The sequence below is a fragment of the Colius striatus genome, chromosome 25 (assembly GCF_028858725.1).
Source record: "Colius striatus isolate bColStr4 chromosome 25, bColStr4.1.hap1, whole genome shotgun sequence".
In the NCBI taxonomy this organism is placed as follows: domain Eukaryota; kingdom Metazoa; phylum Chordata; class Aves; order Coliiformes; family Coliidae; genus Colius; species Colius striatus.
In genome coordinates this window covers 3962747-3976439 of record NC_084783.1, presented here as the reverse complement: position 1 = coordinate 3976439, position 13693 = coordinate 3962747, and the positions used below count along the sequence as shown (strand labels likewise).

The 13693-nt window shown below is 60.2% G+C and overlaps 3 protein-coding genes across 5 annotated transcripts in view; 1 reads left to right on the top strand and 2 right to left on the bottom strand.

Annotated features, from left to right (window-relative positions):
- ELL (elongation factor for RNA polymerase II) overlaps positions 1 to 4984 on the bottom strand; it is a 53249-nt gene extending 48265 nt beyond the window's left edge. The window contains exon 1 of the mRNA XM_062015040.1: positions 4821 to 4984. Within this exon, the coding sequence (XP_061871024.1) occupies positions 4821 to 4955 (135 nt within the window). The 5' untranslated portion in view covers positions 4956 to 4984. The remainder of the gene's footprint in view (positions 1 to 4820) is intronic.
- Positions 4985 to 5578: 594 nt separating this feature from the next.
- On the bottom strand, positions 5579 to 11638 carry FKBP8 (FKBP prolyl isomerase 8). Of its 3 annotated transcripts, none has more exons than XM_062014974.1 (9): positions 11488 to 11638; positions 10700 to 10999; positions 10366 to 10535; positions 10112 to 10200; positions 9628 to 9845; positions 9381 to 9553; positions 9220 to 9297; positions 6987 to 7124; positions 5579 to 6459 (listed from the first exon to the last, which is right to left on the bottom strand). In XM_062014974.1, the coding sequence occupies exons 2-9, from the start codon at positions 10983 to 10985 to the stop codon at positions 6373 to 6375; spliced, it is 1239 nt and encodes a 412-aa protein (XP_061870958.1). In that variant the 5' UTR covers positions 10986 to 10999; positions 11488 to 11638; the 3' UTR covers positions 5579 to 6372. The 3 variants fall into 3 exon arrangements, with proteins under 3 accessions (XP_061870958.1, XP_061870957.1, XP_061870956.1); XM_062014973.1 differs by lacking the exon at positions 11488 to 11638 and adding an exon at positions 11174 to 11258; XM_062014972.1 differs by lacking the exon at positions 11488 to 11638 and having other exon boundaries at positions 10700 to 11259.
- KXD1 (KxDL motif containing 1) lies at positions 11429 to 13370 on the top strand. Its single transcript, XM_062014975.1, has 5 exons — positions 11429 to 11685; positions 11964 to 12063; positions 12148 to 12300; positions 12723 to 12769; positions 12943 to 13370. Exons 2-5 carry the CDS (start codon positions 11969 to 11971, stop codon positions 13176 to 13178), a joined length of 531 nt encoding a protein of 176 aa, XP_061870959.1. The 5' UTR covers positions 11429 to 11685; positions 11964 to 11968; the 3' UTR covers positions 13179 to 13370.
- Positions 13371 to 13693: the final 323 nt, after the last annotated feature.

The following is a 13693-nucleotide window of genomic DNA, read 5'->3' as shown; positions in this document are numbered from 1 at the left end:
GATTCTGTCCCAAACTTTCTATTTTCCCTTGGCACATCACCAATTAGACCTACTTCTGTAGTCTGCTACCACCAGTACAAAAAAAAAGCATAATGGGTTTATAATTTGCCACCGAATCCCATAGCAACTGTACGTCACTTTAGATGTAAATTACAGACAATTCTTCCCCATGCAATTTGAAAACTATAGAGATGAATCTATAATTTGAGCAGATCCAAATGCTGTATGGTTGAGAGAAAAAGCTACCCTAAATAATTGAAAGGAAACTGCCACAGGCCAAAAACATTCCTCCTGCACAATGTTAAATGTCTCTTTGTCCCCTTCCTTCGAATGGGAGGTGCCACATTCAGGTCAGCATTAAGAACATGTAGCAGGAGTTTAGCAGATCAGTATGTTCTGCATATCCTGTCCCATTTCTGCTGATTGCGAGGAGATGTACGTGTATGATGAGCTTCCTTTCCAGCCAGCCTCCTCTGATTCACCTAGTCATGTCACCGACTCATGCTCCTGATGTCGTAATAGCTTCAATTTTGACGGACTACAGCATCAGTGAATTAATAGGACAGGAAAAAACAGGTTACAGGAAAGGAGGAGTGATGCAAAAACCTTTAAGATAATTCAATGAATTTGGATTCGAAAGCTGTGCTGCTTCTCTCCTCCTGACACCTGCGAGCAGCTTTCAATTCCCAAGTCAGCACAAATACACATTACCCTAAAGACCCTGTAATGACAGCAGGAGCCTTCATTTTGTGTTTCATGCTTTTAACACAACAAGATGAAGGCATCTGTATCAACCTGCTCTAAAAGCAGGCTCTGAAAAAAGTTCTTTCAATCAGCAGTGACTCCAAAGAGCCTGTTTAGCCCCAACCTTTGAGAACCACCTTCTGTCACAGTTAGTTTAAGAAGAGCACAGAAGGCACAGAGGAGATGACTTGGGAAGGTGAGATTCAGTTTGGTTAGTAGAGCACAGGGGCAATGTGCTTCAGTTATCTCAGCTTAGCCCCCAATAAATATTTGTGCATCTGCCAAAGTTCACCAGTGAATCAACTGGTGGCTTCAAGTCAAAACACTCCATGCAGCAGGGGCAGAGAGGTACAATGGAGCAGGAGGCTCCATTTACCCTGACTGAAGCAGGGATGCTATGACCCGCTTTACATCCCCCTAAAACCACGAGGCTCCCACACAGGCCAGGACCAGGGCAGGTAGCTGAGCCTGAGCCCCACCAGCTATGGTAAGGGCAACACATAAGCTACAGAGAATAGAGAAAGGTGTGCAACCACAGTCATGTTGCTTATTATCAAAAGATGATCCATCACACAAGCTCGTTAATCCCACTCCTCAAGCCACGGAGTTTTAAAATAAATAAGTGAAAGTCAGGAAATTCCCAGCTGAGGGTTCCAGGAACAGCCCTGACAGTGTTTCCATGCCATCAGCACCCACACCACAAGCAGCACAAGATGTACCTACTGCTGAGTGACACTTGGTTCTGCCACGGGGCCTTTGAAATCATGTGTTAAGACTTCTCCTTGCCCACAAACCCTCATGACCTTGCTAAAAAAGCAGATGTGAAAAGCAAAGGATGGATATCATGGACAGAGACATATCAAAGTGTATTAGATGAAAATAAACACAACATTTTGTCATTGAGTGTGGAGGATGAGGTCCAGGATGAAGAATGACTGAGGAAATCAAAGAAGGAGCATGAGGAGATCTATTATACCTCAACATGGGCAGCAAGAAAGCTGGAGGCAGATCAGAAGGGACAGGAAAAAGCCATGCCCTGCCTTCTTCTTGGGGGTGGAAAAGCCTGACCACAGCCTGTACACGCACTCAACGGGAAGGCAGAAAACTGAAAGCTCATAAAGAACTGTAGTCCTTGGAGAGGCAAGAGTTGTTTTAGGCTAACACACCAGCCCAGCTCCATTTCATCAGTGGACAGACTGACTTAGGACACATTTTCCACCGCTCTGCCTACAGCTGCGGAGCTCAGCAGTCAGTGCTTACGGTTTCACAACTGTGTGGACGCAGTTTCAGGGGCAGCAAGTTTCACAAGGAGCAGACAGATCACTTCTTACAACGTTCCCCGTGAAGCTGGCGTTAATTTTTCAGACACTTGTTTCTTTCAGATCTCATTCCCCTACCACTTGAGAAAGAAAACCTTTCGATGACTGCCAGCAGCCCTGTGATCTGGGCCTCTTCAAGCAGCAGCTCCACGTTCTCTGCATGAGATACAGGAACAGCTTGCTGCAACAGAGCTGGGCATCAACACACAGACCCACAACCTTCTTCCTTCAGCACAATTTAGCAGAGACCCAAGACACACATGGTACAACCCCACACCAAGAACACAACTGCTCTGGCACACGGGACGCTAAAAACAAATGGCAGCGAGCCCTGCTGGGTGATCATTTTTGGATTATGTAATCCCAATACATTATTATTAGACCAAGAACAAACTCAAGCAAGCAACTGAAGACATTACCCTGCCTGTGCTGGCAAAAGGACAGAGACTTGTCGCAGAAATGGCCCCAACGTGCTACCCCGGCGCATAAAACAGGTCAGACCGCACACACGCCGGACTTCAGGTAACACAAACAACAGTATTGGATTCCAGACCGTGATACATATTACACAATGCTGTCGTCAGTTATCCCACATTTAAAACCAAACCAAGCAGAAGAAGCTTTAGCAATTTGTTTTCTTTCAATTTACCTACTGCAGACCCAAACTAAATCAGAGCCTGGACTGGGCAAACACAGGCTCCAGAGGTGTGTTACAGGCGCTTCTTGGCATCAGCAGCGCTTCAGAGGAAGCAGAGACGTTCAACAAGCTGGAGAAACTGTTTATAGAACAAATGCAGAACGAGCATATGTGTTTAATAGCCCACTAATTGTTGCGTTATTCACTATACAAACAAGCGAGCTCTTCTGCCCTTATCCTTTCCTGCCCATTTAATCACCAGTAGCCTTTGACTACTTCTCTTTTGGGTGGCAGAGAAGGAAGCAAAGTTCATTAGTGGCCGTTGGCCACCAAACAATTTGGAGACCAGACTTCATTTAGAAAATAAACACCACTATTCATGTGTGACACGGACTCAGAATAGCTTCCCAAAATATTTAACACAGCTGCCTTAAGTCTTCCTACTCTGCCTCCCCCAAAAGACAAGGCTTTAGGGAGGCATTTCTTTGGGTTTGAGGTGGTTTTTCTGTTTTTCAGAGAAAATAAAAGCTACCAACTCCCATCATCCAAGGCACTCATTGCAGCTGACTTCTCATAATGCTGATAAACACTCATTAAAAAAATAAGTTGATAAGCCCTGGTACAGTCATTGCCTTCATCCTCACACAGATATTGCCCAATTCTGTGATGTGATGTAACCAACACCCTAAATTAAAAATAGTGTTGTGACAACATATAGTTTATCCTACAGAAGCTGGCAGGCAGGGCGCTCCTAATGATGAACAGGTTAGGCTCCCAGCTTCCCCCAGCTCCCTGGCAAGGTGAGGAGACAGATACGCTCTTCATGGGGTTAGAAGTGGAAAGGAAATAGGATTAAAATGAAATGACAATTAAAAGAAGACAGGTCTGAATCCCTGTTGGGTCCATCCTAGCGTCAGATGCTGCGCACTGCCATCGTTCTGTCTTTACATGACTAAGGAGCTCTCTGGATGCATTTCAAGGAAATATCTCAGAAAAGACAATCTGGAAATTTCAAAATACAGCCCCAGCCTGAACCTGCCACCCCCCAGGGAGGGGACACACAGCCCGGGGAGGAGGGGAGACACACACACACACACAACCTGGGGAGGGGGTGGGGGGACACACAGCCCGGGGAGGAGGGACATACACACACAGAGCCCAGGGGGAAGGCAGGCAGAGAGGAATTCCCCCCCCATACTCCCCCAAAACGGGATGCCAGCACCGGGGGTGGACCCCCTCTGCCCACCCCCCCGGCCAGGACACGTCCCCGGAGTGAGACAGCCCCCACCGGGCCCGGGAAACCCACGTCATGGTCACGGGTGGGGGCGGGGGGAGGTGGGGGACGACGACACGACCGACGTCCCTCACACACACACGCCCCCCCGCCGTGACTTACCGGTGACTGACGGCGGCTTCCAGCCACCTACCGGGAGGGACCCTCAGTGGCAGCTCCCCCCGCCGACATCTACCAGGGGGCGGCACTGAGGCCTCAGCCCGCGGGTCCCCCGGTCACCTACCGCGAGGGAGGGAGGGGAGCACTCTCGGGTCCCCCACAGCAGTCACCGGCGGGGGGGGGAGAGGAGGAGGGTCACAGCGACATCTCTCCGTCCCCCTCAGGCACTCACCCCCTCATGACCCCTCCCCGCTCACCCATCGGGGGGTCCTGAGGAGCCCTTCAGATACCAAAGGACAGAAAGAACTGGGATACCCCCGGGGCGTTGCCGGGGGGGCCACAGCGAATACCCTCCGCTCTCCCTCAGATACCCGACAGCGGGATCGCGCCCCCCCTCCCCGGTTTTCGCGGTCACTCACGGAGAAGGAGCGGACGATGCGAGCCCCCCGTGTCTCCTCACCGGGGAGGCCCCGCACCCAGCGACCTCTCCCCCACCTTCCCTGGTCACCCGCCGGGGTCCGCCCCCCGTCACACACCCCGCAGCGCCGACACCGGGGGCCCCACACCCCACCCCGGGACGACACCTTCCCCCTCCCCCTTCCCCAGCAACGACGCCGGTGCCGACCCCACCGGTGCCGCCCGCGGGGCTCCGGCCAAGGGCCTCGTGGCGGCCGCCCCCCCGCCCGCCGCGGGGCCGTGCCCCCCGCCCCGCGCCCGCCGCCCCTACCTTACAGGCCTGGTAGCTCTCGAAGGCGCGCAGGGCGCTCTCCGTGAGCTTGACGTGGAAGACGGAGACGCGGGTGCCGCGGCCGAGGCGGCCGCAGGACAGCCCGTACCCGCGCTCCGCCTGCAGCGCCGCCATCTTGGGACCGTCTCCCCCTCCGCGCCTGGGCCGCCGGGCCTCGCGCCGCCGCCACGCCCCTTTATGCATTATTCATGAGCCGCCCGGCCGTCGCTCCGCGGCCCCGCCCACCCGGGGCGCCTGTTGCTGGGGCGAGGAGGTGGGCAGCGCGCGCTCCCATTGGCCATACCCCGCCGGTCGCCGCGTCGGATTGGGAGATGGGAAGAGGGAGGCGGGGATATGCAAAAGCAGGCCGCGGGGCATGACGGGGAGAGTGGTTTGGCGCAGCCCTCGAGCGGCAGCGGAGCCCGGCGAGGGGGCGGCCGGGCATCCCCCGCGCCCCGGGCAGCGCCCCGGCAACGGCAGCCCCAGGCCTCCCCCCGCGGGCACAGCCCATGTGCCGTCGGTTTCCCCTCCCGATAGGGCCCGTGGGTTCCCCGTTCTGCCCGGAGCCCACAGCCCCAAGCGCGGAGCATCCCCTGCCTGTTGCCTCCTGCCACGGCTGCGGCAGAGCTGTGTGGGGGCCATACAGGTTGTCCCCAATACATGAAAGAGCCGGTCCCAGCCCCAGGCGTGGCGACAGGGGGAACAACCGAGATGAGCAACCCCCATCCCACCCCATGGCAGCAATGAAAAGGCCTGAGTGTGAAGGAATCGTCCTTTATTTGGGCAGTTCACAGTCGGTTTGGGGGAGGGGTGGGGGAATAGTGCTACAACCCCCCTGTGAGCAGAGCTGAGAGTGGGGCAGCGGCAGCCCCAGGCTGGAGAGAGCTGCAGGGCAAAAAGGGACCCCCGCGAGCATGGACCTACAAGAGACAGCCTGGAGAGGGTGGGGGCTACGTTGCTCCCCACCACACATCCCTCCCGCTGCAGGTTTCTTTGGCTTCCTTTGGACATTGCACGCTCTGGGGAAGTACCGAGGAGGGGAGCAGGTACCTGTGTGAGGACTGAGCCACCGGCAGCCCCCCCAGGCACCTTGGCACCACCTCCCTTCACAAAGCTGGGCTAGCTGCAGAAACGACTGTGCCCGTTCCCACCCCCATGGCTTGCTTCCCTGTGCCCCCCTTGCCCATCCCATCATGTTGGCAGAACCACAGCACCCAGGGGGCTGGCTGGGCTGGGGACAGCCACGCCAGTACCAGTGCACAGCAGCTCCCGCTGCCCCCAACACGCTTGGAGCTGAGCCCCCCGTAGCTGGGAGGCTGCGTGGGGGTCTGTGCTCTGCCCGCAGCTCCATCCCCGCAGCCATGTCCCGCCTGCGCCGGGAGGGATGCGGGGGGACATCGGGAGGGGGAGTCCGGCGCCTCCAGCAAAGAAAGCATCCGTGTTTCTGAGAGTCCATGGGAAGGGGTCGGCAGAGCCACGGGGGAGGCCCGTGGCAGGAGAGAGGCACATCCCGGCGCCGGTGCCGTGCCGCAGGGCTGCCCTGCCGCCAGCCTTAGTTCCTCGCCGCGATGACCACGGACAAGGCCACGCCGCCCAGCGCGATGGCTGTTGCGCCGAAGAGCCACTTCCAGGGGATGGACTGAGGAGGAGAGAGCGGCGTGGTGAGGGGACGCAGGTGGTGGCAGCAGGGACAGGCAGCCCTGCCTGTGCTGGCGCGGGGCCGCACCGACCTCCCAGCTCACACCCCCCAGAGAACGCAGCCCAAAAAGGCAAGTGCTGCGTCGGCTCTGCTCAGCGCGAGGCCGGCACGTCCGCGGGGACAGCGTGTGCTGCTGGCGGCCCAGCTGACCACCGGCGCAGCCAGCACGCTCCCAGCAGCTGGGAGCAAAGTCCAACCCTCCAGCTGGCAGCGCTGGCACCCCGCAGGCAGAGCTGGGAGCAGCGTGTTCCTGGCCAGGCTGCTGGAGCACAGGCCCCCAGCTCCCTGCACACCCACTGGCCTGACACAACCCGGGACCAGCATCCCCCCAGCCTCTCAGCAGGACTGCGCTGACCCTCCATTGATTCGGGGGACACTAACCTCACCCCTGTGCCCAGCTCCCAATCCCAGGGGTGACCCCCTACTCTCTCTGCCACCCCCCAGGAAGTTGAGCACCAGCCCCTTACCCAGGGCAGCTTGTCTTTGCACTTCCCCGGGGCACTGGTGGCGCTGGGATTCCCGAGCATCTTCCTGTACATCTCTGTCTCCACGTTCTTCTGGTCCGCGTGCTTCTTCACCAGCTTGGAGAGCTCAGCGTGGATGGTCTGGGGAGGAGAGTGAGGCACTGTGGTTATCAGCCCTGTACAGGAGGGGACTGTGGTGACACCAATAGCAGGTCTGATCACCCCAGAACCATGCAGGAGCTTTGTGGAGCAGCTCTGAGGCAGCTGCAGGGGCCTGTGGCCTGATACTGCCTCATTACCTTTCAATGGGCCCGCACCAGGCTGGCACCAGGCACCCAGGCTGTGTAGCCCATGGGGCTGTGGGCCCTGTTGTCCTTTCTGGCCACCCAAGGAGAGCTTAGGGTGGAACCAGGCATCAGGAAAAGGATTTTCTCCTTTAATCAAGACAGAAAAGTGCCTGCCTTGGGGACAGACATGCCTGAGCTCCACCACTCTTCTGTCTGGGAAGTGGGCTTAAACGCAGCCTGGTCTGAAGTAGGATTGCAGCAAGACCCAGGAGTGTGCCAGTGCCTGCCTGGCTGTGCTGATGTCCTGCAGGGAGCTCACAGGCTCCCAGAAAAGCAGCAAGAAGCAGCAGTGAGCCAAGCCCAGTACCACCAACCATTCCCTGGGCCCATGGTGGCAGGAAGGATGTCTTAGTTGGTGGCTGTAGTGCCTCAGCCGTGGGTCCCACGGTGGCCACCCTGCGTGCTCTGATGGGGATGCTACACTTGGAGTGGCTCCGATGGCTTCTCCAACACACTGGCCCAGCCACTGGTCACTCACACTGGGCCCAGCCCACCTCAGCTCACCCAGGGCTTCACCAGACCATGCCAGCCTCGGCACTGCTGCCTCCAAAGTGGGGCTTTGGAGGGTGTGAAGCAGCCAAGCACTGGCTGACATCGCTGAGCAGGCACGTCAGTGAGGGACACACGCTGGTGCCTGTCCTGCCCCGGTATTGGCATCCCCAAGGGGTCAGGAGAAGGGAGCCCAGTGTCCAACGCTCTGTGACCAGCCTCATAGAACCAGGTTTCCCCATCTGTGGCAGGTGGAGCTGAGCATTTCTCCAATCTGTTTTTGCTGCTGGTCGCCATGGCCCGTGACTCACCAGCGTGTTTCACCCTGTATGGCCACCTCCCCGGCAGCCCCACAGCCCAGACAGGCTGGTCAGTTGCTGTATTGTGGCTTCACTAGCAACGTCACTGCCAGGCATTTGGATTTTTTCACTTCCTTCCAATTAAAAGCTTCACCTAAGCGTGCAGCTGAGCAGCCACATTGCCGACAGCCATGTGCCAGATCCTGGTGCTGCCCGCCCTGACCTTGCTGGGCAGTGAAGGGTTTGAGATCCTGCTCATGCCTCCCTGTGTTTGATCACAGACCATGAGCTCTGTGGGGCCACTGAGCACCTGAGTTTAGTGCCTCATCCTACCTGTGACCTTCAGATCACAACACAAATCACAAGGGTCTGGGAGGAGTCCCAGAAGTGGGGAAAACACAGTTGCAGTGAAGAGCTAAAGCCCACCTGTAGAACCAATGCAGAACCAAGGCCCCTGCCTCTGCCCCGTGCAGGCAGCCCCTTCCTGCCTCTCCCCTAAGGCTTGCTCCTGCTGGGGCCATTGCCCAGCACTGTGTTTTGATTCTTCCTGAGGCTCTGGTCCTGCAGCTGATCATTAACCGACAGGAAATTCCTGACCCAGAGCTCGCCCTGGCCTGGGCACTGGACTGAGGTCTGGGCAGCTCCTGCAGCCCAGTGAATCACGCTCCGGGCTGCTGAGCGAGTCTGTGGGGACTCGGCTCTGCTCCACTTCCTGCAGCCACCACACGAGTCACTGGGGCCACCCTGGGGAGCAGGAGCAGCCAGGGCTGTACAGGCAGGATCACTGAAGTGGGGATGGGTTGGCAGGGAGTCCTGCCATTGCCAGGACCAAAGGGCAAAGAGGGAGGCTCACCATGCAGAGATAAGAGACCCAGCAGCCCAGCCAAGCTCAGACGTTGTACCACGGGGTGCATCACCCCACAGTTGCCCAGGCTCTGGGGGCTATTTCCAGCTTCCTTCATGGGGGAAGCTGTGAATGGCTACACGGGGCTTCAGCCTTCCACGGGGGACACCAAGGTTTGCAGGGACGTGGCTAAGAGGGGGACATCCTGCAGACACCCAGCTGGGCAGGATGGCTGACGGCACACAACAACAACCTACCTTATTTGAAGGCTCCAGTTTCAATGCTGCCTTTAAGATAGGGATGGCCTCTCTGTATTCACCCTGCTGTGCCAGGACCTGGATGGGGACACAGGGATGGAGTAGGGTGGCTGAGGTCTGTCCCACCGACACATTGCAGAGAGGGGACGGCAGCGCCTCACCTTGCCCTTTCGGAACAGAGCCTTGATGTTCCCTGGCTGGTGCTCCAGGACCAGGTTACAGGACTTGAGCGCTGCCTCGTAATGGTCCAATTTAAGCTGAGAAGCTGCCAGGTTGTTGAGACATTTCACCTTCACATCTAGCAGCTCAGCTTCCTCATCTGGGCTGAAGTCAACTGCAAAGACCCCAGAGCTGGGTTATGGTGGGAAGGGAGCCCAGGGGGCCCTCACATGGGGAAGAAGCTGCTACCTTTTGAACTGGAGCCAATGATCTTGAGGGCTATGTCATAGGAGTTGATGGCCAACACGTAATCTGCCTGCTGGTAGAAGAAGTTGCCACGTTCCCGCTTGTGGTTGGCCAGCTTGATCTTCTCCTTCCCACTCAGCAGCTCCAGGTCTGGTGCATCCCGAGCTGCCAGCAGCTCCACCTCCAGGGTGAGGGCGGCGTTGGGGGGTACATCAGGGCTCCTGTGCAGGGAAGGACCCAAAACCATGGCACTGTTACCACCTCTGCCAGTCCCACCAGCCACTGAGTCACGTAGATTTAGCACTGTGGCCCAGAAATCAGAGCCACAGAAACAGGACAGGGTGTGATGCAGGGTAGGACATGCTGCTGCCCCCTGCATGTGGCAAGCGAGCTGGGTCTCCCAGCCCATGGAGCACTGCCTTGCTATCACCAGGAGTGCAGGAGACAACTTTCACAGCTGTGTTTGGGGTCACCCTGCCCCACTCACCTGCCCTGAACGCCATAGCAGTACTTTGCATCCGACACGATCAAAGCCGTCTCCCCCATTTCCAGGAGCTGCACACACAGGTCCAGAGCCTGCAGGAAAGGAGCATCCACGAGGGCTGAGGGGCCAACTTCCAACCCACAAACAAGTATGTCACTGACCCCAAACCCTCCCTGCACCCCCCAAGGTGAGGTCCTGCCCTGCAGGGTGAAAACAGGGCTGTGCTAAAGCCCAACAAGCTCCCTGTCAGCCCTGACCTGCAAGACATCGCAGTCCCCCAGCGTGAAGGTGAGAGCAGGGTTCTCCTCCACCACGCTGCCATCTTCCAGCGTGGCCTTCAGGCGGATGGTCACATCCTGACCCTTGCGGGGACGGGTGTCCACCCCCTGGCCCGGCACCAGCGTCTTCTTCTTGAGCAAGCCGCTTCCTGGGCAAGGAGAAGCCGGAGGCACATCAGCCCACAGTGAGGAGGGAAAACTCTTGGCTCCCCAGTCCCTCTCTGACTCCTGGCCAGCCCTCCCGGCGCCGGCAGAGCCTCGGGGAAGCCCGTGGACACGCACCAGCCCAGCGTCCTCCTGCCCAGGCTCTCACCCAGAACGTCCACCCACTCCTGGGGGTCCTCAGCCGCTGCCCCCGCGCCCTGCTCCGAGGGCCGGGTGTCCTCCCGCGGCGGGGCCGGCGGCCTGCCCACGTCCTCTAGCGGGGGCAGCTCGCTCAAGTCCTCCTCCTCCTCCTCCCCGTCCTCCTCCTCCTCTTCCAGGACTTCGAAATCCTCCGCCGTGTCCAGCTGAGCGGAGTCGGCTGTCGGAGACGGTTCGGTACCGGTGCCGGCCCGGCCCGGGGAGCGGCTCCTCGGTTCCTCCCCGCTGGAGGCCATGGCGGCGGAGCAACCTAGACGAGGAAGAGAACCGGGATCGGGCCCGCGCTTACCGAGGCGGGGCGGGGGACGCGGCCGGCAGCCGGGACAGCGCCGGGAGCAACTCCCCGCACCGGGGGAAACGCGCAGCTGGGGCGGGGGAGACGCGGCCAGCCCCGGGGGGAGGGGACGGGGCCAGGAGCCGGTACCGGGAGCACTGCCCCGCGCGGCCCCGCGTCACCGTCACGCGCCGGGACTCGCCCCGGCCACGGCCGCCGCGCGCCCCCCGCCGCTCCCGCCCGGCCCGCGAGCGTCAGCCCCGCCCCGCCGCTCCCATTGGTCCGGCCGTGCCCGCCGCGCCACGCCATTGGGCGCCGGGAACGCCCGTCAGCGAGCTGGCCGGACGCGGCTCCGCGCCGCCTTAAAGGGGCCGCGGCGGGAGGGGGGATGCGGGGGCCCGCGCGTGCCCCGGGGTGTGGAGAGGACGGGACGGGGCGGGACGCGGCTCTGGCACCGGGGTGACCTCGTGGTGGCCGGGGGCGGCGGGCGGCGGCTCCGGGACCCTCTCCCTCCGCCAACAGCCTCTACTTCCGCCTCGGCGCCGTGACACCGTGCGCGCTGACGTCGCGGGGTCGCGCTTGCCGTGCCCCCGCACCCGGAAGCGAGGCGCGGCTGCCGGTGCCGCTCCCGTCATGTGAAGCGGCGGGACGGGCTCCCACAGGTGCGCGACGGGCCCGGGCCTGTGCTCCCCGCCGCGGGACGCTGCCGGGGCCGGGCGGCGGCGGGCGGGAGTTGGGAACCTCGTTACCAGCGGCGGCTGCGCGTGGGGCCGCCCCGGGACCGCGCACGGCGGCGGGGAGGGGAGAAACCCCGCTACCGGCGGGGCGGAGAGGGGCCTCCTTAGCGGGGATGGGGGAGGGAGGGGTGTCTCCGTTACCGGCCCCGGGGGCGCGGGACGCTCCCGCCCCCCCGCCTGAGCCGCCCCCCGCGGTCCCGCAGGAGCGATGGAGCCCACGGCCTCGCAGGTGTTCTGCGGGCGGGTGCTGGGCATGGTCAACGCCGAGGACGTCAACGCCATCATCCTGGCCCAGAAAAACATGTGAGTCCCCGAGGGGAACCGGCCTGCGGGCACCCGGTCCCGGCATCCCGGTTGCTGAGCTCCGTCTGCCGCCCTCTGCTTTAGGTTGGATCGGTTTGAGAAGACGAACGAGATGCTGCTCAACTTCAACAACCTGTCCAGCGTCCGCATGCAGCAGATGAACGAGCGCTTCCTCCACCACACCAAGACGCTGGTGGAGATGAAGAAGGATCTGGACAGCATCTTCCGGAGGATCCGGTGGGCAACGGGGAGGGCACAGGGTGGGCTGTGGGGGGTTCCCGTGGGACACGAGCAGGAGCTTAGGAACGTGGAAATAGAGTGTGTGAGGGGAAAAGTGCCGTGTGGAGGCAGCGGGAGAGGAGCAGCGGAGGCTGAGCTGAGGGATCCTCAGTTGTGCTGCAGACGGACGGGCAGCGGGAGGGACACGGCGCTCACGCTGCTCGGGGTGGTTCTGAAACACGGCATTGGGAGAAACAGCTGAGAGAGGGTGATGGGAGCGCTTTGGGGGGGGCAGGGAGGGACCCTCCCGGGCCCGAGGAGCCCCCTGGCAGTTACTTGTGTTGTCTGTGAAGTTGCAGAGCGGAGGCAGCGACTCCGGGCAGCTCAGCTCGGGGTCCAGCCCCCTCCCCACAGACTGAGCTCGCTCTCTCCCCCCGCAGGGCGCTGAAAGGGAAGCTGGCGAAGCAGTACCCGGAGGCTTTCAGCAGTGAGTGATTCCTTCTGCCCCGATGGTTTCCCATCAGTTCTCCTCTCGTGTGGAGCCCCTTTCCCCAAGAACACTTGAAGCAGCTTCTCGGAGCCGGGAGAAGCCCCCGAGACACCCAGCAATCAGCAAATGGCTGCAGCAGCAAGACTTAACGTTTGCCTTTTCCCTTGCAGACATCCACGAATCCCCCATCCTGGAAGATGACGATGACTTCGACCCCATCCCGAAAAGCACCACGACCACCATTGCTACCTCTGAGCAGAGCACGGAGTCCTGTGACACCAGCCCCGACATCATCTCTCCCACCATGAGCCAGGATTTCGAGGATTTATCCCAAGGCCACTACGATTTCCCGGCCATGAACGGACAGAGTCTCACAGATGAGGACACGGCCAACGACCTGGACTGAGCGTGCGGGTCCTGCGCCCGGGAGGACTTTCTATCCTGTATTTATATTGGTGTGGGGGTTTTTTGGGGGGAGGGGGAAAGAAGGAAGCGATGTTGGGGAAGAGGGGCACCTGCCCACCTCTCAGCTGCCACCGACTGTAATGTAAAGCCCACGAGTCGCTCTGGGGTGAATCAGTAAATCCTGGGTTTCAAATGCCTCTTGTCCCTCCTCGTTTGTGAGCTCAGGAGAGCGGTGAAGCTGGACCGGGGCACCGGACTAGGGGGCAAAAGGGCTGTTTTGGGGCACCGCTGTTTTCTCTTGGGGAGCGGTGCCCTCCTGAGCTCGCCAGCGCTGCGGCTCTGCCCGTGGACTCCCCCGTTCGCCGCCAGCCAGCGGGACGAGCCCGAGCCGCCGCTCCCTTTGCTTCAGCCCGGCCCCGTTCTGCGCCCCGGCCTGTGCCCTCCCCGGCGCACCGCGGGGCCTGGGGCTGTGCTGTCGGTGTGGGTCCGGCCCTAGCCCCGCGCACGGCCGTACCG